Here is a 20,687-nt window from a genome sequence, read left to right on the forward strand (position 1 = left end):
GAATAATTGCCTGTGGGAAGGAAGACGCCAGCCCAGGATCGGAGCTGCTCTTTGGAGAACCGTTTCTGCACCACTTGGCACTTGGTTCAGGGGTGAAAGACGTTTGTTTTCCTTCCTGTAGTTGGTGTCTTGAGGGAGCTGCCTGCTGTCTCCAGCCCTTGGAACAGCCTCGCTGTGCTGCTCCTAGATCGCAGCCAGGCTTTTTGGGGGATGTGCCTTGCCAGATTGTCTCCTCAGAGCAGATTAGAAGACTGTTGACTGCCAGGAATTAAGCTCCACAGAGGTTCAATTCTGACCTCTGTTGTTGGGCAGGGCAGTGGCAGTGTGCTCATATGTACCCAGGAAGCTCTTCTGCCGCAGAACTCCATGCAAGCAAGCATCCAGCTCATGTGCCAAGGCGGCCCAACGTAAATCCTGCCATCCAGCCAGTTAACATCAGTTATTTAGCACTCTGCCATCATTGTTAAAATATATATTTATATTACAGTTTAAAGATTGGTTTATTTATTTATTTGTGGTGCTGGGTTTCCTGGAAGCCCTTCTACCTCCGGCTACACTCCCAGACCTTTTATATTTTTTTATTTGGAAACAGGGTCTCTCTCTTTTTTTTTTTTTTTTTTTGGTGGTACTGGGGTTCCTGGAAACCCTTCTACCTCCGGGCTACACTCCCAGACCAATTTTTATACTTTTTTTGGAAACAGGGTCTCTTAAACAATGTGGCTGGCTTGAACCTGCATGATCCTCCTGTCTCTGCCTCCCAAGTGACAGGGATTACAAGCATGTGCCACCACGTCCGGCAAAGGATTGGTTTATTTTTATTTGCAAATTATTATTATTATTATTATTATTATTAGTAGTAGTAGTAGTAGTAGTAGTAGTACTGGGGATGGAGCCCAGGGACATTCTACCTCTGAGCAATACCCTAGCCCTATTTTTTTTAATTTTTTTTCTTTTGAAGCATGGTCTCACTGAGTTGCAAAGGGCCTCACTTAGCAGCTGAGGCTTTCTGTGAACCATGATCCTCCTGTCTCAGCCTCACAAATGCTGGGATTACAAGCATGTACTACCAAGCCTGGCTTTTATTTGCAAATTCCACAGTTCCCAAAAATAGTGCCAGGTGGCTCAGAGAGTGACAGCCCAATGGGAAAGAGTAAGAAGCCTCCGGAGAACTCTAGAAATGTTCAGTTCCCAGGGCTAGTGAGGGCTGGAACACCTTCACCAAGGTCATTACATCAGCTGGGCCCTCTCTCCCCAATTCTAGCCACACTGAAATATCTGTGTGACCTCCACTGGCCTCTTCTAAGTTGCTCCTGGGCTGGCCGATAGGCATGCTTGTTCTTTGCTGAACCACACCGTGGTTTCAGGCCTAAGTCTAGTTCAGAAACACTTGTGAAAAGTCCTGCTGTGGTGACTCAGTGACAGCAGCTAGTAGCGAAGGTCAGACACTGCTGAGGGCTGTTTACCACCACCCTTGTTCTCCACTATCTGTGGGGATTTGGCTTTTTAGTGTTTTGATCTGACCCTGTGGTCTTGTGCTGACACCAGCAGCTCAGCCTAGGCAGCCTGTGATTGGGCTCTGCCACTGTGCACTTTTCCTCTGGTGCGCTGCTGGAGACGCAGTTGCTGAACTTGGGCTTTGCTTCTTGGCATGGCAGGCAGGTAGGCTTGGTGCCTTCTGCCAGTGATTACCCCTTCATTTCCCCTCCTGTACAGCAGCTCTTCTGTCTCTTCTCTTTTGGTTTCCTTTCTCATTTGCCGTCCACCTACCCCTAAGCAGAATTCAAGGACTCAGCTTCAGCATCCAGGTACCCGAGTATGTAACTGATGATGTCAGAGCAGGCTGGACACGCCTCCTTTGGCTGTGTTCTGTCCTTGGAGTGGACAAGCTGTGCCCCGGGGCTCAGGTCCTCCTGGGGTGTGTTCGACATTCAGTGTGACACCATCCATTCTTACACATGTGAGGCTTCTTCACTACTAGGCCAGCCAGCGCATTCTAGAGGCCTGAGAACAAGTCAGGGATGTCTCCTGTGCTGTCCCTAACTGCTTCTTGCTTAGGGCCACTGTGAAGCAAGGGCAGTCAGACCCTCCCACCTGGTGCCTGGCAAAGTGCTAGGATGCCAGGGATCTTCTACCAGCTGGTCCTCCCATGCTCCCTCACAATACACTTGGCAAAGATGAGGCTGGAGGATGTCAGTAGCCATCAGTTCAATAAGCCAAGCCTTGTCCACACTAACCATTCAACTGAGAGAAGAGATGAATAGCTTCCTGTTTTAGATGGCTAGAGAGCAGTATGAGCTCATAAACCAAACAGCAACTTTCAGGGACATCTGTTCCTGATCTCTAGAATAAACACAGTATCCAATGGCTTAGGCTGGTAGCCTAAATTAACCCCCTGGCTTTCCCCAAGAGGGTGAGCCCTTGGGGCTGTAGGTTCTCCAACAAGCAAATTAGACCAAAAGCCTGCCTCAAGATAGGCCACTTACAAGGAACACAGAAGTTTACAGAAACTCTGGACAACTTCTTGCCATCTCTTCAAGGTGTATTAGTGGCCAAGTCTGTGGTTAGACATTTACACCTCATGCAAGGAGCTTAGCGGCAGTGTGGCCCAGTGAGCCGCAGCAGCCTGGCCGCGGAGAGGCTGGCGCACCCTCCCCCACTCTGCTCTGGTCGCTAAAGGCCAAAGGGGAGGCTCAGGAGTCAGCTAGGTAAACAGGTTCTTGGAAGCATACATCTGGGTGCAGCTGGAAGAGTTAAATATTTAGATTGGTGGTCTTCTCTGGTCTGCTGAGAACACAAACATCTACACCACAGGGCTGAGTTTTGTGCAAATGTTGGGGCTTTGCATTTTTTTTATTAACATTTTCCTCTCACGTGGTTTACATCAATTTATAATAATCTACATAAGTTGAAACAGAACAGAGACAAAAAAAAATATATCCTTACCAACTTATTAAAGTCAAATATTAATGAAGGGTCCCATCCTACCTCTATCAGCAAAAACTGGCAGCCCTCAGCCATTGCCTGGTGAGGACAGGCGCGCCTGGGGATCCGTAGCCTGTCCCCAGGAATCCTGCTGGCACAGGCCGCCCTGCTGGGTAGTAACTGGGGGTTCTGGGCTGCAGTTCGTCTCTCAGGAGAACACACTGGGTATTTCCTTGGTGCAGCTTAGTCCATGTCTGGCACCCTCCCCTCCCCACTTGAAGTGGAATTTATAAATATGAGCCGTTTGCATTTCTCAGCCCGTCCAGCCTTCCTCCTGGTCTCATTGCCTAAGCAAGCTCGGGGCCACAGAAGCTACCTTATGCTGAGCAGCAAGCACTCCTTGTTGGGGGGAGGCAGGAGACATCCATTTGGGGTTGCAACCAGCTCTAGTTGGCCCCGAGGATTGTTACTGTCAATCCTTTGGAAGCAAGAACCTTCCAGGCCACACCCACACCTGAGCGCCAACCAAAGACTTCAGGCGTGGTCAGATGCTGGATCTTTATACTGAAGCGGCCTTCTTTGCCTCCTGTCCATGGAGCGAGGCTTCTCACCGAGCTGACAGCAGCGGGTGCTCGGCATTTCCTCCCTCTTAGCACTCCTTCCCTCCAGTGTCGTGCCATGTACCGTTCTGCCGAGGGCGACAGGTGTGAACAGGGTCAGGAAGGGCCCTGACTGTCCAGCAAGCACCACCACATTAGGGCCAGCAAACCCTCCTTTAGACGTTCCCCTGAGCACAAGCAATGGGCGCTCCTTTCCCCAGTCCTGAGGGCCTAGAGTCCATCCTGCCACAAAGAAGCGCCAGGGAGCTACGCTGGGGCTCGGGCCCTGGTGGCCGGAAGAGTCTGTCCTCCCAGCACCCACACTGCTCAGGCGGGAAATGGTATCTGGGGATAAATCTCACTCCTTTCCAATACTGAACAAAAGGTCTCAAAGTTGAGAATGGCCCCGCTGATCCCCTACTCAGAAGCAGACTGTCAACAGGGAGGGCCCAGCAAAATCCAGTCCTGAGAGGTGCCTCTGATTCCTCATCTTCCCCCAACTCCTGGAGTTTCCTAGAGTTCACCCAGAAGGCTGCGTCTAGAAGCTAGGGCAGGGGCAGCACCGTGGCTGCTGCTGGATTCTGTCTTCCTTTCCCAGGCCCTGGAGCACAGGTGGCAGTGGGGCTGCCCTGTGGCAGTGCTTGGCTATGGAGAGAGTGTAAAATCTAAGGCAAAAGTACCACGAGGTATATGCAGTGCCAGGTAGCCTCCAGCAGAGCCTCTGGCTTCTGGACACCTGCATCGGCCACAGTAGTTGCCCTCCAGGAAGCCGGGCTCCACTAGGGAAGCCACAGCTCCTTACCGCTAAGAGCCGCCTCCCCTGCCTACTCAGCAGCGGGGACCTCCCGCCTCCCCAGACGCTTTCCTGACCCTCTGGCTCTCTTGATAGCAGGTCACTTGTGAGTCTTTACAGTCAAAGGAAATTGAACACCAGGGGAAAAGGAACTGAGAAGTCAGCAATAGAAGAAACAGTCGAAGATGTCTCACTGGTACTCAGGAGACAGAAAGGACAAACCCCAGAAATGGAGATTCTCAGGTGGAAAATTCCAGACATCAGCTCTCCAGCTCTGCGCTAAGCTTGGGATTAGTGTGAGCCTGTCTCCTCGTCCAACATTTGCACAGGCAGCAAGGCAAAGCAGGTGTGCTTCCACGGGTGGAGGGTGGGGAGCGGCCGGGGCAGCGCACGGCAGCATCAGATGGGCCGCCACTGCGGGGCCTCTGCAGAACTTCCCAGGTGATGGAGCAAAAACCAAGGCTGCACATGCATGCGGGTGGGCTGGGGAGGGGAGAGGACCTTGAGGGAAGGCTGTGGGAGCAGGGCCAAGAGAGAAGCTGGCAGCAGTTACACAGTGCCAAAGAAAAGCCCTGGGGCCGGACTCGGGAGGAAAGAAAGCACTGAGGGAAATTAAAGAAGAAAGCAGGCCGTCTGTGTACCCACGCCGGGTCTCACTACCTTTTCTGCATGACAAATATACATAAAACGATTCCGGAACAGCACAGAGCATCAGACACAACTAGAGGTACAGAGGGCAGGAGCCGGGTGTGGTGGTGAGGCTGGGGCTGCTCAGCTGGCTTTGTACAAGGTGGCACAAAGATGCACGTATTCCAGTTCTTGGAAGCTGGCTTCCCTTGGAGTCTGGAGTGCTGGGCTGGGGAGTTTCTATTGCAGTCTTTCAAGTCTGTGTTGGGCTCAGGCTGGGGGGCTGGCTCTGGCCACCCCCCACAGCCACCCTGCCTTAGGCTACACGTCAGTGGAGAAGTACAGTGTGTTCCGCTTCAGTTCTGCAAAGGAAATGGGGGGGTGCTGCAGGTAGTAGAGGAGGACCTGGACCTGTGGGAAGAAAGGGGAGACTGAGGTTGGGGTCCTTGGCTTCCTGACCCTCCTCATCTGATCCTCTGAGAAGCAACAGTCCCTGGGCTGGGGCCAACTCTGCGTTGCCCCTGCTACTCTGTCCACCTAGAAGCCACATCTCCCTCCACAACCTAGGTGTGACAGCCCATTTTCAGCACTAGAGGGTGCTGCGGAGCGGAGGGTGGGGTGCTTGGGGCCACACCCCCATCCTGGGCTTGAGGTAGGCTTTAGGGCAGCTCTGCCCTGGATCTTGCAGATACCCCAGGGAAGCCTCCAGACTGAAAGCATCCCAGAGCTTTCACGTATGAGGACTAGGCCCCCCGTGTTTCCATTTACCCCTGGGCTTGCTTTCTGAGACTGAGGTGCTCCTGGGAAAGCAGCCAACACTTGGGACAGTCACTCTAGGCCTTTGACTAGGCTCACATTTTTTTTTTTTGGTGGTACTGGAGATTGAACTCAGGGGCCTTTTACCTCTGAGCTACAGCCCCAGCCCTATTTATTTATTTTTCAAAACAGGTCTCACTAAGTTGCTGAGAGCCTCGCTAAGTGGCTGAGGCTGGCTTGAACCTGTGACCCTCCCGTCTCAGCCTCCCAGGTACTAGGCTCACAGGTGTGCATCACCACACCCAGCTGGGCTCACATATTCTGTTTCATCCTGGAAGGGCTGTCCGTGACCCTTCTTCCCTGGCGGCGTCCTGTACACCACCACCCCAGCAGCCGAGGAGGGGCACCGTGGGCACTTGGCTGTTCCCTGCCCCTCCCCCAGCCACAGGCCTGGGCGGTGCTAGTCGTACCTGTGCCATGACATCATGGGACCAGATGTCTGCCGCCGATGTGAGATGTGCTTTGCTCTCCACTTCTGAGGGTCTCAGTAACGTGGGGCCAAATACGGTGGCCAGGTTGTGAAGCGACATTTTGTTGATGGGCTCCTTCTCAGCAACCCTGAGAATGAGATATCCCTCTGAGGCCATCTGATGCCCTGGGACCCTGGCCTTAGGCTATAGGAACTCCTGGAAGGGCTCCCGGAGGGGCTCATTCTAGCCTCCCTCTTCTGAGAGTAGAGGCCTGCTAGTGGGGAGGGCACTAAGCCAAGGGACCAAGACCCAGCTACGCCCTAATATACTGTGACAGACTCCCAGCTTCCTGTCCAGTTGCCAAGCGGACAGCAAACTGCCAGGGCCAGAAAGACCCTTAGCCGTCAGCTCCAGCTCCCTTGCCTTAGAGGTGACAAGCTCTAAGAACTTGTCTTATAATAGCACATACCTGCCACAGTCCTGTGAGGTATTAACATCATAATCCCTCTGATAGAGATGAAGAAACCAAAGTACAGAAAGGTTAAGTGACCCGTCCACAGCCACACAGCAAGCAGCAGAGCTGGAATCTAAATCTGGACAGTCTGCCCAAGAATCCATTCTTTTTTTATTTTTTGGTGATACTGGGGATTCTGCTTCTGAATAACACCCTCTTCCCTTTTATTTTTTATTTTGAAACAGTCTTGCTAGGTTGCCGAGACGCTCACTAAGTTGCTGACGCTGGTCTTGAACCTGTGAGTCTCTTGTCTCCATCTCCTAAGTACTGGGATTAAAGGTGTATACCACCACACCTGGCTAGAATCCATGTTCCTAACCATCTGCTCTTCACCCGTGATCCCACAGTTGAGCTGTGAGGAGGGTCTGGAGCCCAGAGCAGCTACCAGCTGGACTTGTGATTCTGCCTGCTGTGGTGTGGCAGGAGACTCCCCAGCCCCAGACAGCCAGGCCCTCCGTGCTGTTCTAGAAGGGCCTGCTCTGGGAACACCAGGCTGCCTCCCTTTGGATTTTCCCTGATTCTCTTGCATAATCGACCAGATGCTCTGTCAATACTACCCCTGAGTGCCAGAGGACCTGCCATCTGTGGCTGGTGTCCAAGCAGGCATAGTATCAGCAGACACATCAAGAAGCTCTGGGCCTCCCTGTTGTAGAAAATGGTTCTGTGGCTGAAACACACCTGCCCTGGGCAGAACCCCTCAGCCCTGCTCCCTACGACTCCACATCACCCCCCCCCCCCGAGGCAGGAGCCATGGATGTGCTTGTTGACTGCTTTGGAAACAGGCAAACGTTGCAACACCAGCAGGCAGCTGTGCAGTGGGCAGCCCCTACACACACACACACACACACACACACACACACACACACAGAGCCAGGGGCCCAGATGTGGGAACAGATTGTGCCTGATTCCCAGGGCAGAAAAACCTAATGAATTTTCCCTTCCCACTCCTCCCCACACTCCCTCCCCGTGATACTCACCAGACTATTTGGGAATTGGTAGGGACTGTGGTTCTGGCCAAACCAGAGGAAAAATGTCTCATAATGGGAAAAATAAGACACCAGCCGCAGGCACATTCAGGTCTCTGCTGCCCTCTTGAGCCAAGCTTAGCTGTGCTGCAGCAGGCGCCCATGCCTAGGGGGCGCTGGCCCACAAGCAGCCTTCTGGGGGCTCTCTGGTCGTGGGTGGCAAGTGGGTTTAAGGGACACAAGTGACTTCTCCCCACTCATGCCTGGGATTAGTCCTGGGCTCAAAGTGACTGATGAGAGCCAGGCATGGTAGTGCATGCCTGTAATCCCAGTAACTTGGGAGGCCGCAACAGGAAGATCTCAGGTTTGAGGCCAGCCTTAGCAGTTTAGTGAGGCTCTTGGCAACTCAGTGAGACCCTGTTTCAAACTAAGAAATAAAGATGGCTGGGCATGGCTCACAGGTAGAACACCCCTGGGTTCAATCCCCTGTCTATCTCTGTCACACACACACACACACACACACACACACACACACACACACCACGAGGAGGACCCCTTGTGGCTAAGGTTAGTTTTGAACCCTGAGTCGGTATCAGCTTCAGCTCTTGGCCTGCCCTTACACCACGGAAGAGGTGAACGGAAGGAAGGTGAGAGTTAGTTTAGGATGTGGAAGATGTAGGAGTGTGTGTGTGTGTGTGTGTGTGTGTGTGTGTGTGTGTGTGTGTGTGTAGGACTGCAGGTTTAAAGCCAGCCTCAGCAACTTAGAAAGGCCCCCGGCTACTTAGTGAAATTCTGTTTCCAAATAAAAAATAAAATCAGGCTGGGGGTATAATTTGGAGGTAGAATGCCTCTGGGTTCAACCCCTAGTACCCAAAACAAACAAACCTAAAAAGCCCAAACTGACTGAAAGGTCGGGCCTGCTGATCGGGAGACCCATGTACAGCCTTTGGCTCTAGCCCCGCCATTCTGAGTATTTTGTGGCCAACACTTGAGACTTCCATTAAGACTTCCATATTTCCTCAAACAGAAGAATGTGAGTACAAGAAGTTGAAGAGGAAACTCGCACTGCTATGGGTGGCCAGCGGAGGCCAGCACCCCTGAGGAGGTGCTGGAGAGGTGGGGTCCCATGGTGGGACTGCCCTGTTCCCAACTCAGCCCCGCCCCTTGGCTGGGCCCACTCTCTTACCTTTTCAAGTGTTCCAGCAAGAAGAGGAAGGTGATGAGGTTGGGGTCGGGCAGGGAGCGGAGCAGGTGCATCATGCAGTTTTCCTTGGCAGCAGGGTCTGACAGGGCTGTGGAGAGAGAAGGGGCTGGGCGGGCTTGGCTCTAGGGCCAAGGCTGAGGCCAGAGGGCGAGCTCAGGCCACCCGGTGTTCAGGGCTGCACGTCCTGCAGGGAAGCCATGCGCCAGGGCCGGGCGGGCGGTTAGCAGCGGGTCCCTACAGGAGGCCCTCCCGTGACTGGTCACTTGGCCAGAAGGCAGGCTAGAGGGGGCAGCGCCATCCTCCCCCCTGCACAGCCCTTTGCCCCCAGTGCCACCCCATCTGTGTGCAGGGTTCAAGCAATGACAGCAAATGCTGCCAGGGGTGGGAATGTTCTATCAACCACCTCTGAGGCTGTGGCACAGGAGGGGGCACAATTTGCCCCTCCCCCCACTTCTTGTTCCTTGCTTGTGGGGGAGGGGGTAAAGTCCTGTCTGTCCCAGGAGAAGACAAGACAGGAGGAACGTGCCAGGCCTGGATCTGGCCAGATGGGTGGAGTAGGAGCCCTGCTGGCCAGGGCCCTCAGCAGAGAATAGAGGAGAATAGCCCTTCTGGAAAGCTGAGTGCAAGCTGTCCCGGGGCCTTCTGCTCAAACCACCCTCCTCCTTGGCTCCAGGTCGCTGGCTTCTTTCTGCCTGCCCACCTCACCATGCGAGCAGGCCAGTGTGCCAGGAGGAATGCAGGGCCACCCATGGGAACACGAGGGAGAGCGGCAGCAGAGGCAGGCCGTGCCTCACCCTCGGGACCCTCAGCCAGGGAGCCTGGCTTGGCCAGTCCAGCCCATAGGAGCCGGAGCCTCACCGATGCCTTCCATGAAGGCGGGGTACAGTCGGTCTGTGAGGAGGGGCTCGGGCAGTTCCCGGAAGTAGAGCTTGAGGGTGCCAGCAATGGCGTTGATGTCCATGTCGCTCAGCATCAGCAGGATGTCCTTGTTATCTGCAGGGAGGGGAAAGGTCAGGGCTGCACTGGCCTCCAGGTCGCCCTGCTCTCCCCGGCAGCCAGCCCTTGGCCTGCTCCAGACCCCCAGCTGTGTCCCGAGGCCAACCCCCACTCCACCTCTGCCTCTGGTCTCCAGAGGTAGTGCCCACAGGTTCTGTGACAGCCCTGCTGGCTGGAGTGCAGGGAGCAGAGCCACGCTGGTCTCTGCTGCAGACCCAGGGAGGGGAGGTATGATTTGTCAGCCAGAGTCCCAGACCCAATTCTCACCACGTGGCACGCACCCTCCACCTAGCCCCAAATCCCATCAGTAAGCTCCTCTTGGAAGGCACTGTGCATTCTCACACCTAAGGTCATGTTCTGACAAAGCCTCAGCTTCCAGGGCCTTCCAGGTCACATGGCAGCCATGTGCCAGCACACCACTGGCCCCAGTCCTGTCCTCTGCCCCAGGCCTCCCCACCAGGCCCACCTCTCCCTCGGCTCAGCACCGCCTGCCCTGTTCAGGCTTTTTGACCACTAGGTATGTTGCTGCAGCGGCAGCCTGACTCAACAGGATGGAGAAAGAGGGGACCAGAAGGGCCAGGCAGAACTGCCCCCTAGTGCTCCGGGGACCCAGGGATAACAGGGGAGACTGAGGAAGCCCAGGCTCGAAGCTCTTTAATCTCCCCATTAGTCATCAGGCACCAGGCAACCAGCACGAAAGTTAGGAACATGGACTAGAGTCAAAGCTGCATTGAAGTCCATGACGGAAACCCACAAGCTGGGTAACCCTGGACAAGTGGCTTGGCCTCTGAGCGCCATGCATTTCTGTATCCATAACAACAGATAAGAAATTGGAGCGGAGGAAGGTTACGCAAGAAGATGCAGAAAGTACACTTGCTCCTGGGGCTCAGAACCAGTCTACCCTGCGGCGGTGCAGGTCACAGGCCAAGCTCCCTTGCTGTCGGTGGGTCAGGACCCTCCATGGGGAAGGCCTCCTGCCCCCAGTGTTCTCCACCTGCCTGCTCGGGCGCCCCCTGCCCCCGACTCACTGGCATCAAAGACAGCCTTCAGCGCTTGGATGTCCGTGGCCACTCCTGATATTCGGTAGATGCCGACTTCCTCGATGCCCCTCTTCTCCACCTCCTCTACACACTGCCGCACGATGTAGGGCACCTTGGAGCGTTCCCGCCTGGGGACGAGAGGGAGGATGGAGGGGGCCTCTCGGTGCCGACTGAACTGTCCAGCCCCCACCCAGTATAGCCTGGCCCTGGGCATCTTGGGTGAGGAAAGGCTGAGGAGGAGGGTGTGCCTGCCCAGCCTGCTGAGGCCCACTGAGGCCCAGCAAGCACAGGTGACGAGCGCCCTGGGAGACAGACTTGGGAAGAATGCTCCTGCTGACTCACATGCCTATAAGGGGCCTGGGATGTAGCTCAGTGGCGGGGCGCTGGGCTCGCAGTGTGACGCTCTGGGTTCTATCCCAGCACCGCAGAAAAAGCTTACGGGGGTCCCCTCAAATAGCCTACATGAAAGCATGGGGGTGGGCAGCACAGAGGGCAGCGTGGCCTGAAGGACATGCCGCTCCTTGGTCTCCAGCCCGTTGCTGCCAAGCCCAAACATGGGCCTCAGCTGTCAAACCTTCGCGTGTCTCGAGAGGCGGCGGTCTGGCTTTCCCGTGAGACCTTGCAATGTTTCCGTCCTGGCTCGCTCCTTTCTAAAGCATCGCGTGAGCCAGAGAAGACCCCTCTGCCCGTCACTTTTGGCCCCCAAACTGGCTGCCTGTGATTGATGAGGTGCTGCGGGGGCTGGGGGCTGGAGGCAGGGGCTGGTGGGGACCCGGGAGCTGGCGCCAGCACTCGGACACGGCTGGGGGGCAGCACCTACTTAGTCACCACGCTGATCTTCACCCCAAAGACACCAGTCTGCTTTTTGGACGGGGTCCTCTTCAGGCTCATATCCCGGCTGGTGAACTTCATGGAGAATTCCACTTTGATCTGGGTGGGAGGGTGAAGTCCAAGGAGTGTCCCCCAAACACAGGGGCCTCCCTCCCCAGGGCCATCTCCAGCCCCTAGGGCTTCATAAACCCTGAGTTGGGGGTGGGAGAGGTGTGGGGAGGGGAGGGCGACTGGGATATGGGGAGGGGGGAGGAAGGAGCCGTCCAGAATGCCCACCCTGTCCCCAGCTCACCCCATTCATCTCAATCACATCTGTGTGCCAGTTCTTGGTTTCTACCGTTTGTGGATCCAACTGCAGAGAGAGAGGGGGGTGTGAGTGAGGGAGAGGAGACATCTCAGAGCCAGGAATACTGGCTCTTCTTGCCTGTGACGGCGGCTCAGGGGTGCAGAGGCAGAGCCTTGTGTTGATCTCAAGCCACACTTGGGGGGGGGCAGCACCGAGGACCTCTGGCCTGTGTCACATGGGGCTCCTGACACTACCCCGTGGGATGGGGACGGCCAGTCCTTTCACAGGTGCAGATCTGAAGGTCACAAAAGGTAAGCAACTTGCTCTGCCCCCACACCGGAGTCTCGTTCCTGGCGGGCAGATGTGCCAGGGTGCCGCGTGGGAGGGCGGTGCGACGCAGAGCTAAGAGCGGTGCCAGGAGTCAGGCTGCCTGGCTTGAATCCTGCCTCCGCAGCTGCCCGGGGTGGGGCCTGGGCCAGGGTCAGCCTTGCCGAGTCTCATCTGTGCACTGAAGCCAGTAATGGCACCTGCCTCTCTGGATCAGATCATTACAAAGACGGTTAAGCAGTTGGCTCAGGTGAAGCCACCTTCAGGAAGTCCCAAGATTTGTGCTAGCGCCCTGGAGGAGCGGGACCCAGGGGAGGCGCAACCGCCCCGCCCTGGGACTCTTCGGGTCTCCCTCCTCCAGTTCAGCAGCCTTCAAACCCAGTGGCGTGTGCACCCACAAAATAATTTTGAAAACTATGTGTTCCCTAGCACATTTTAAAGTCAGTATCTCAACACTGCTATGACAGGTTCAAATAGCTGCAAAGAATATATTTTCCAGAATAATGTAAATGTTGATATCTTAAAACCATTACATCATGCTTTGAATGTATGCAGTGGAACCTAATTACCATAGTGATTCGATACCCACCATCACCCACTCGGGACACATGAACAAGCTCTTCCCTCACAGAGACCCGGCACTGTCTTTTTCTCCTTGGATGTGTTTCTGTTCCATTTTTTCTCAAGCAGTTCCTCCTAGTTGACATTTTCATGGTTTTTTTTATTCAACTTTTTTTTTTTTTTTGGCAGTACCAGGGATGGAACCCAGAGGCATTCTACCTCCAAGCTACACCCCAGCCCTAGTTTTTATTCTTTATTTTGAAACAGGGTCTCACTAAGTTGTAGAGGGCCTCACTATGTAGCTGAGGCTGTCCTGTCCGGGAACCATGATCCTCCTGTCTCAGCCTCTCAAATGCTGGGATTACAAGGGTGCCCTACCACACAGGCTTATTCTTTACTTTTGAAACAGGGTCTCATTGAGTTGCAAAGGGCCTCACTAAGTAGCTGAGGGAAGGAATTACAAGCATGCGTCACCACACCTGGCTCAAGTTTTTTATTTATCATTCTATTATACTTTGCTCTCAAAATACACCTATACAAGCCGGGCGTGGTGGCGCACACTTGTAATCCCAGCGCTTGGGAGGCTGAGACAGGAGGATTGCATAGGTTCGAAGCCAGCCTCAGTTACGTAGTGAGGCTCTCAGCAACTTAGTTAGACCCTGTTTCCAAATAAAGTATAAAATAGGTCTAGGAGTATAGCCCGAAGGTAGAAAAGCCCCTGGGTTCTACCCCTAGTACCCCCCCCCACTACACCTATACATTGAAATGAAAAATTTCCCAAGACCACAGGCTCTGAATATGTAAAATATATTCTGGATTTGTTATTATCATGGTAAGCAGGGCACAATAATAAGAAAAGTCAATGCATTATAAACTTTAATAAATACCAATCAGCAAAGCAACATTTTGGTAGAACTATATCTCTGAATGAGATAGGCAGAACATTTTTTCTGTTTTAGTTTACTTATCTCTATGAATAGATAGATAGATATATAGATATATATATAATTTGGCAGCACTGGGGTTCCTGGAAACCCTTCTACCTCTGGGCTACACTCCCAGACCTATTTTGTACATTTTATTTGGAAACAGGGTCTCTTAAGCCAGAGAGGCAGGCTTCGAAACTGCGCGATCCTCCTGTCTCTGCCTCCCAAGCGCGGGGATTACAAGTGTGCATCACTGTGCCCGGCATCTATGAATATTTTTTACAAGAGTAGCAGAGGGTTTAGCACCAATTCTGTTTACATTTTTGGTTTTGTTTATTTGGTCCTAGGGACTGGACCCAGAAGCATTCTATGCCCCAGCCTTATTTAATTAATTAGTTAATTATTTTATTTATTGTGATACTGAGAATGGAACCCAGGGGCATTCTACCTCTAAGCTACACATCTAATCGTATCTTATTTACTTTTTTTTTTCTTATTTACTTTTTTATTTGAAACATGAGTCTCACAAAGTTGGGGAGCGCTTCAATAAATTGCTGAGGCTAGCCTCAAACACGTGATGATTTTGTCTCAGCCTCCCGAGGACTAGGATTACAGATATGTGCCACCATGCCCAACTTTTATTTTTATTTTAAAGGATGTTCACATAACTAGAGCAGACTAAAAATATTTTTAATTATTATAAGAATGCTAACCAAGTCTCTAACTTCTTTCCATGTTATTTGCCTTAAGTCACCTACGTGCCTGTTGTTGAACTTTATTTTGCGGTACTGGGGATTGAACTCAAGGGCATTCTGCCTCCGAGCTACACCCCTACCCCTATTTTTTATTCTTTATTTTAAAACAGAGTCTCACTAAATTGTGGAGGGACTCACAAGTTGCTGAAGCTGGCCATGAACCTGTGATCCTCTTGTCTCAGCCTCCCAAATACTGGGATTATAAGCATGAGCCACCACACCAGCTTATTTTATTTATTTATATTTGTTTGTTTGTTTGTTTAAATATTTATTTATTTTTGCAGTACTGGGGATGGAACCCAGGGACACTCTACCTCCAAGCTACACTCCCAGCCCTATTTTTTATTCTTTTATTTTAAAACCAGGTTTAACTGGATTGCAAAGGGCCTCACTAAGTAGCTGAAGCTGTCCTCAAACTGCAATCCTCCTGTCTCAATCTCTCAAATGCTGGGATTATAAGCATGCACCACCACACCTGGTCTGGCTTATTTTTTATTCTTCATTTTGAAACATGGTCTCACTAAATTGCAGAGGGCCTCACTAAGTTGCTGACGCTAGCCATGAACCTGCAATCCTCCTGTCTCACCCTCCCAAGTACTGGGATTACAAGCATTCACCCCCTTGTCCAGCTCAAACATTATTTTAAATGACCTCAAAGCTGTAATTAAGTCACCAATTCAATGACAGGCAAAGAACTAGACTCCACTGGATGTTGTAGCTGGCCACTTTCTCAACACCTGCGTGGACATTTCCACGGCCCCTCTGTGTCACCGCAGAGGTCTGGGCACCCTGGGCCAAGTCCCCAGAGGAAGCCTGAGCTTCAGGCCTTTCATCTACAGAGGGCGAGCATGGCGACATGCCTGTTCTCAGGCTGTGCTTGAGGACCTGCAGGCGGATTCCCTTCAAGCCCTCCCTGCCCACCTCACCCTCAGGACACCTGTGCACCCCGAGGGAGCGTGTACCACAGTCTGAACATCGCTGCTCTCACGGGTCTTGAGACAAGACCCTTCCAGCACCTTCCATCATCCATACATAGGCTGGGGGCAGGGGTAGGGTGTGTCCAAGCCTTCAGCAAGGCCTGGGGCTGCACCTGGCTGGCTCTGGGCCCTGCATCTGGACCAGCGGTGGTCCAGACCCCGTCTTCAGCAGTCCATTCCCTGTCCAGAGGAAGGATGGATCTAAGACAGGAGATGGAGAGAGAGAGTGGGGTAGAACCACACAGCCCTGGCTCCACGGCCTCCTCAGGCAGAGGTTGTGTGGGCAGTCACTAGCCCGCTGCTCCTCGGGCTCTCTGGTCCCGCAGGCTCAAGGTCAAGGGTCCCAGTGGGTTCTAACACAAGCCCTGAACTTGGCTTCACTTTCCTGAAACCTCCGTCCCCTCCCAGCTACTTCTGTGCTAACCCTGAACCTGCAGCACAGGTGTCCCCGCAGTTCCTCCATCCCATCCAGACACGGGTCCTGGGCAGGGCATAGGTCCGCCTCAGCTCTGTCCTGCAGCAGGGGCCGCATGGATTAGAGGGACATCGACTGACTGTCAGCTGACTGAGGCAGATGCATCCCTTGGGAGACATTCTAAAGTGACACCCCTCCCTTTTTTTCCCCCCCAGAGCTGGTGACTGGAGCAGAGCCTTAAGCACGCGAGACAAGTGCTCTACCATTGAGCTACGAAGCCTGCTGCCCGTGACCGGGCCTCTTGAGGCAGGTCTCTCTGGGCATCAGCACAAGCCTCAGGCCAATCCCATGGCCCTGGCCCCTGGCTGGGTTCACCCAGAGCCCCTCTCCTGCCTCAGCTTCAAGTCCCTTCTCCAGTACCCACCGCTATTGCCACTTCCTGGCAGCTGCTACGAACTAGGGCAGTGGTCCCTTCCCAAGTCCTGGAGTGGCACAGCCTGAGTCAGGCTGACCTGGGGCCTTCCATTCAACCATGTGCATTTGGGAAGCCTACTGACTTCCAGCCTTGCGAAGCTGTTTGATATCTTTCTTAAAAGTCTAAGCCAGAAATGGAAACACAAGCCTGTATGTAATACCAGCACTTGGGATGCTGAGACTAGACACTCACAGGTTCAAGGCTAGCCTCAGCAACTTGGTGAAATCCTGTTTTGAACTAAGAAATAAAATAGGGCTAGGAGTTTAACTTGGGGGTAGAACACCCCTGGGTTCAATCCCTAGTACAAAAAAAAAATTACAAAGTCCAATGTAGATGAACTTCTGACACACGGCATCTAAGTTAACCATCCTAACAAACCTGTGAGAGTTAAGCCTTCATGGTTCTTCCTATTTTATAGATGAGGGTGCCAAACCTCAATAGTTTGAGGAACCTGCCCAAACATTTAGGGACTGAGAGCAAGGGACAAACCTGAGCCTTCCTGACTTGTGCTCTCTGCTAAGTGTAAACACCTGGTGTAATAACCTGTACTTCTAGGCAGGCAGCAGTGGCAGCTGTAATTACCAAGATTTGCTGAGAAGAGAGGCATCAGGCTTCCTGACACTCCTAGGGTACTGGGGGTTGAACCCAGGGGCATTCTACCTCCAAGCTATAGCCCGTGTTCTACTTTTTATTCTTAATTTTGGAACAGGGTCTCACCAACTTGTGGAGGGCCTCAATAAGTAACTGAGGCTGGCTACGAACCTGTGATCCTCCTGTCTCAGCTTCCCAAGAATCGGGATTAGAAGTGTGCGCCACCCTGTCCAGCTCCTGTTTTACTTTTTAATTTTGAAACGGGGTCTTATTAGGTTGCTGAGACTCTCACTATGTTGTTCAGGCTGTCTTCAAACTTATGGTCCTCCTGTCTCAACCTCCCAAGTACTGGGATTTCAGACGTGCATCGCCGTGCCTGGCCCCTGTCCTGATCTGGAAGGTCTGCCCAGCCCCTTGATGCCCTGACAATGACACTCTGTTTTCAGGAGGCCAGCAGTCTCCAAAAACCAAGTCTATTTCAGCATGTCACTTAAATACAGAGAAGGGGTGGGAGGAGTAGAGAGGGATATGGCACATTTTCCAGAGAAATGATGCTGCCTGAGTTGCTGTGACTATTTATAACCCCTGGGAAACGTGGACTCTGCTATTTCCTGATTAGATTAGTGCTTGGGGTGGAGATGCCAGCCCCTGGGATATCAGTGGAAGGGAACACCTGAGTGCTCGCCCCGAGTCCCAGCCGACAGGTGGGTCCCAGGGAGCAAGTACCTGGGGGACATTAGAGCACCTGAAGGAAGGAGACAGGTGGGGCTTGTGAAGGGACTTCCAAGGTAAGATCCACATGGTGGGACTTCCCTAGGATGGAGCCAGGCAGGAGACAGCAACAGGCCACAAAACAGCTAAACTGTTTTCTTTTTGTCTGTGCATTTAGTCACAGTCAAATCATGGCCATACCAAAGAGAAACAGCAGACCTTTAGGGCTGGAGCCTGGGAGAGCACCCGGTCCTCTGCAGCAAAATTTTGGGCTCCTGCTGGTGGCTGGGGAGCTGCCTTCCCTTCCTAAACCAAACTTGCCACAGGATCTGAGACCCCAAGGGAGGCAAGGGTGCTCGGTGCATGCCCGAGTGTCCTTCAGAGCGGAGTTTCGGGAACACTGTGGGGCTCCCCTCTGAGAGGGGCCTGAGCCATTCCTCCCAGCCTCATCCTGGGCAGGTGGGCTTGCCAGGCCGTCCCTCAGCTGTCCATGCCCCTCTCAGTGCTTGAAATCAGCACACACAGTTTAGAACTGGGGATTGAAATCAGGGCATTCTACCTCTGAGCTACACCCCAAGTGCTTTTTGTAATTTTTTTTTTCTTTATTTTTGAAACTAGGTCTTGCTCAGTCACTGAGAACCTCACTAAGTTGCTGAGGCTGGTCTCAAATCTGGGACCTTCCTGTCTCAGCCCCACAAGCACTGGAATTACAGGTATGTGCCCCCATGCTGGGCTCCAGAGTTGGTTTTAAAGGTTAATAAAAATGAAGTGCCTTTTAACAAGGTCAGTAAATCTAGCTCACTGACATTTTCACTCTAAGAGGCAGAACAGGAAGGTTAGAAAACGATTCAAGAAGGACATTAATAAAACTGACTGCCAACGGGGCACTGAGGAGAAAGAGAAAGAGCTGCCTGGCGTGTTTCTGGGCGCCCCTGCCCAGGCCGAGCTCCAGGCCATGAAGACTGGGCCCTGGGCCAGGACTGTGTCTGATGTGGGCACATTTCCTGTGGCTCACACCAGGGGCCACGGTGACATTGCTGGGCTGGCTTTCCCTTGCCCTCCCCCAAGTGTGGTCACACGCTTAGGGCTGGGTCCCCTTGGGACACCAAGCCAGCCCATCACTGGGACATACCACAGGCGTGAGAGGCGCAGTGGGGCGGGCACCGGGGAATGGGGAGCTGCCATGAGCCTGCCTCATCTCCTGGAAGAGGAGGGCGCTCGAAGGTTCCGTCAACGTGGCTGCTCTTGGAGCGGGCGGGGCTGCCAGGGCCTCCATCCTGGCTTCCAGCTCAGCAACTGGGTCAGAAAAGACCCGGATCAGACTCAGTAAATTGTCACCTCATCTTCCCAGTGGCCTGGCAGCCCCACCATAAGGCCAAGCCAGCTGTTTCTCCTGTCCTCCCCCTGCAGGACAGTCACATAAGGGTTGGCCAGGCTGCCCTGAAGCCAAAGCCCACCTACTCCCAGGCCAGCCACAACCCGCTTGGCTAAGTATTCCAAGGCACCCGGGGAGGCTTTCCCTCCCCCTCCAGGAACATAGGAGTCCCCTTAGGCTCACATATGGAAGGGCTTTAGGCCTTTGTTGAAGCTGGGTTAGCCTCTTAGCACCCATGGCAACCTGCCTTTCCTATCGCTCCCATTCTGGAGGCTCAGCTTGCCCTGTGCAGGCCACACTGCTAGACCGAGCCAGGCATGGCTGGCCTTGAGGGGAAGAAGGCAAAACTCAAGCCTGGGTTGCTTCTGGAAGCCCCTAAAGGCCAGGCACATCTTCCCCAGAGCTCTGGTGCTCTGCTTAAGCTGGCCCATTAGCCACAGCCTTCCCTGCCCCAGGCAGACATTTTAGCAGGACCAAGCTGAAAATGAAAAGCAGAACAGTTGCCCCTCCCACCCCAGGACCATGCTGGGGGCACCAGGCCATCGGGGCAGGGGCAGCAGGTCATTCCAGAGTAAAAGACACAGTCAGGGCCGAAGTGGCACAGGGACAAGGCCTTGAAGACCACCATGGGCGCAGCACCTCCCCCTGCACTCACAGTGGTTTGGTAAGAATTGTAAAGCCTTTCTCTGAAGCTGACTTCATCCTCCCTGCCCAGGCCAGGAGCACACTCTGGGCACAGAGCCTGCTGGAGTGAAAATGGGGGCACCAGCATTTGCACTGCCTATGTGGTTGCTCTCCCGGACTCTTCCCAACGGCAAATATAAAGTGGCAAGCGGGGTGTGGTGGTGCACACCTGCAATCCTAGCACTCGAGAGGCTGAGACGGGAAGATTGCAGGTTTGAGCCAATCTCAGCAACTTAGCGAGAGCCTCAGCAATCTAGTAAGACCCTGTTTCAAAATGAAAAATAAAATAGGGCTAAAGGTACAGCTCAGAAGTAGAATGCTCCTGGATTCAATCCCTAGTACTGTAAGATTAAAAAAAAAATTAAAAAGTAACTGGCATGCCCACTACACTGCACAGGATGCTGGGCTGGGCGCACACACTACGGGGCTGATGGACAGGAGCCCTGCACCTTCAGAAGCTCCCCGTTCAGGGCGTGTGGCTCTGACCTCAATGGGCTGTGACCACCCAGGCACCTTCACGACTTCTGCCTGGCTCTGGGATCCCCCCTCGGAGGCTGTATCAGGCCGGTGGCCTAGTGGGTAGGAGCCTGTGCTTGTGATTGGGCAGTTGGGTCTGAGCACCAGCTCCTCTGTTAAGCCACTCACTGACCTCATTCAGGTCATTCTCTGAGCCTCAATTCCTCATATATAAAAAGTGTGGATAAAAATGGCCCTTACCTGGTAGGGCACCAAGGGCTAAGAACAGAGCTGGTACCCAGTTAGTGCTCAAAGAGCCCCACCATCACAGCACTGCACTGAGACACTCCAGGGCTTCCCACCACACTGGGATTAAAGGCCAGGCTCTGGCAGTTGGCAAGGCCTTATGCAATCTATCATCCCCCGCCCTC

General features: G+C 53.4%; 1 protein-coding gene across 6 annotated transcripts in view; it reads right to left on the bottom strand.

The window, feature by feature from the left end:
- Positions 1–5,262: 5,262 nt before the first annotated feature.
- ABR (ABR activator of RhoGEF and GTPase) overlaps positions 5,263–20,687 on the bottom strand; it is a gene marked incomplete at both ends in the record, with an annotated part of 223,971 nt that continues 208,546 nt past the window's right edge. For all 6 annotated transcript variants that reach the window (XM_080713682.1, XM_080713680.1, XM_080713679.1 and 3 more), the window contains 7 exons: positions 5,263–5,352; positions 6,168–6,315; positions 8,833–8,938; positions 9,709–9,843; positions 10,875–11,014; positions 11,707–11,816; positions 12,010–12,069. In XM_080713682.1, the coding sequence (XP_080569808.1) occupies positions 5,263–5,352; positions 6,168–6,315; positions 8,833–8,938; positions 9,709–9,843; positions 10,875–11,014; positions 11,707–11,816; positions 12,010–12,069 (789 nt within the window). The remainder of the gene's footprint in view (positions 5,353–6,167; positions 6,316–8,832; positions 8,939–9,708; positions 9,844–10,874; positions 11,015–11,706; positions 11,817–12,009; positions 12,070–20,687) is intronic.

Source organism: Muscardinus avellanarius (assembly GCF_963383645.1).
Source record: "Muscardinus avellanarius genome assembly, chromosome: 16".
Lineage (NCBI taxonomy): Eukaryota > Metazoa > Chordata > Mammalia > Rodentia > Gliridae > Muscardinus > Muscardinus avellanarius.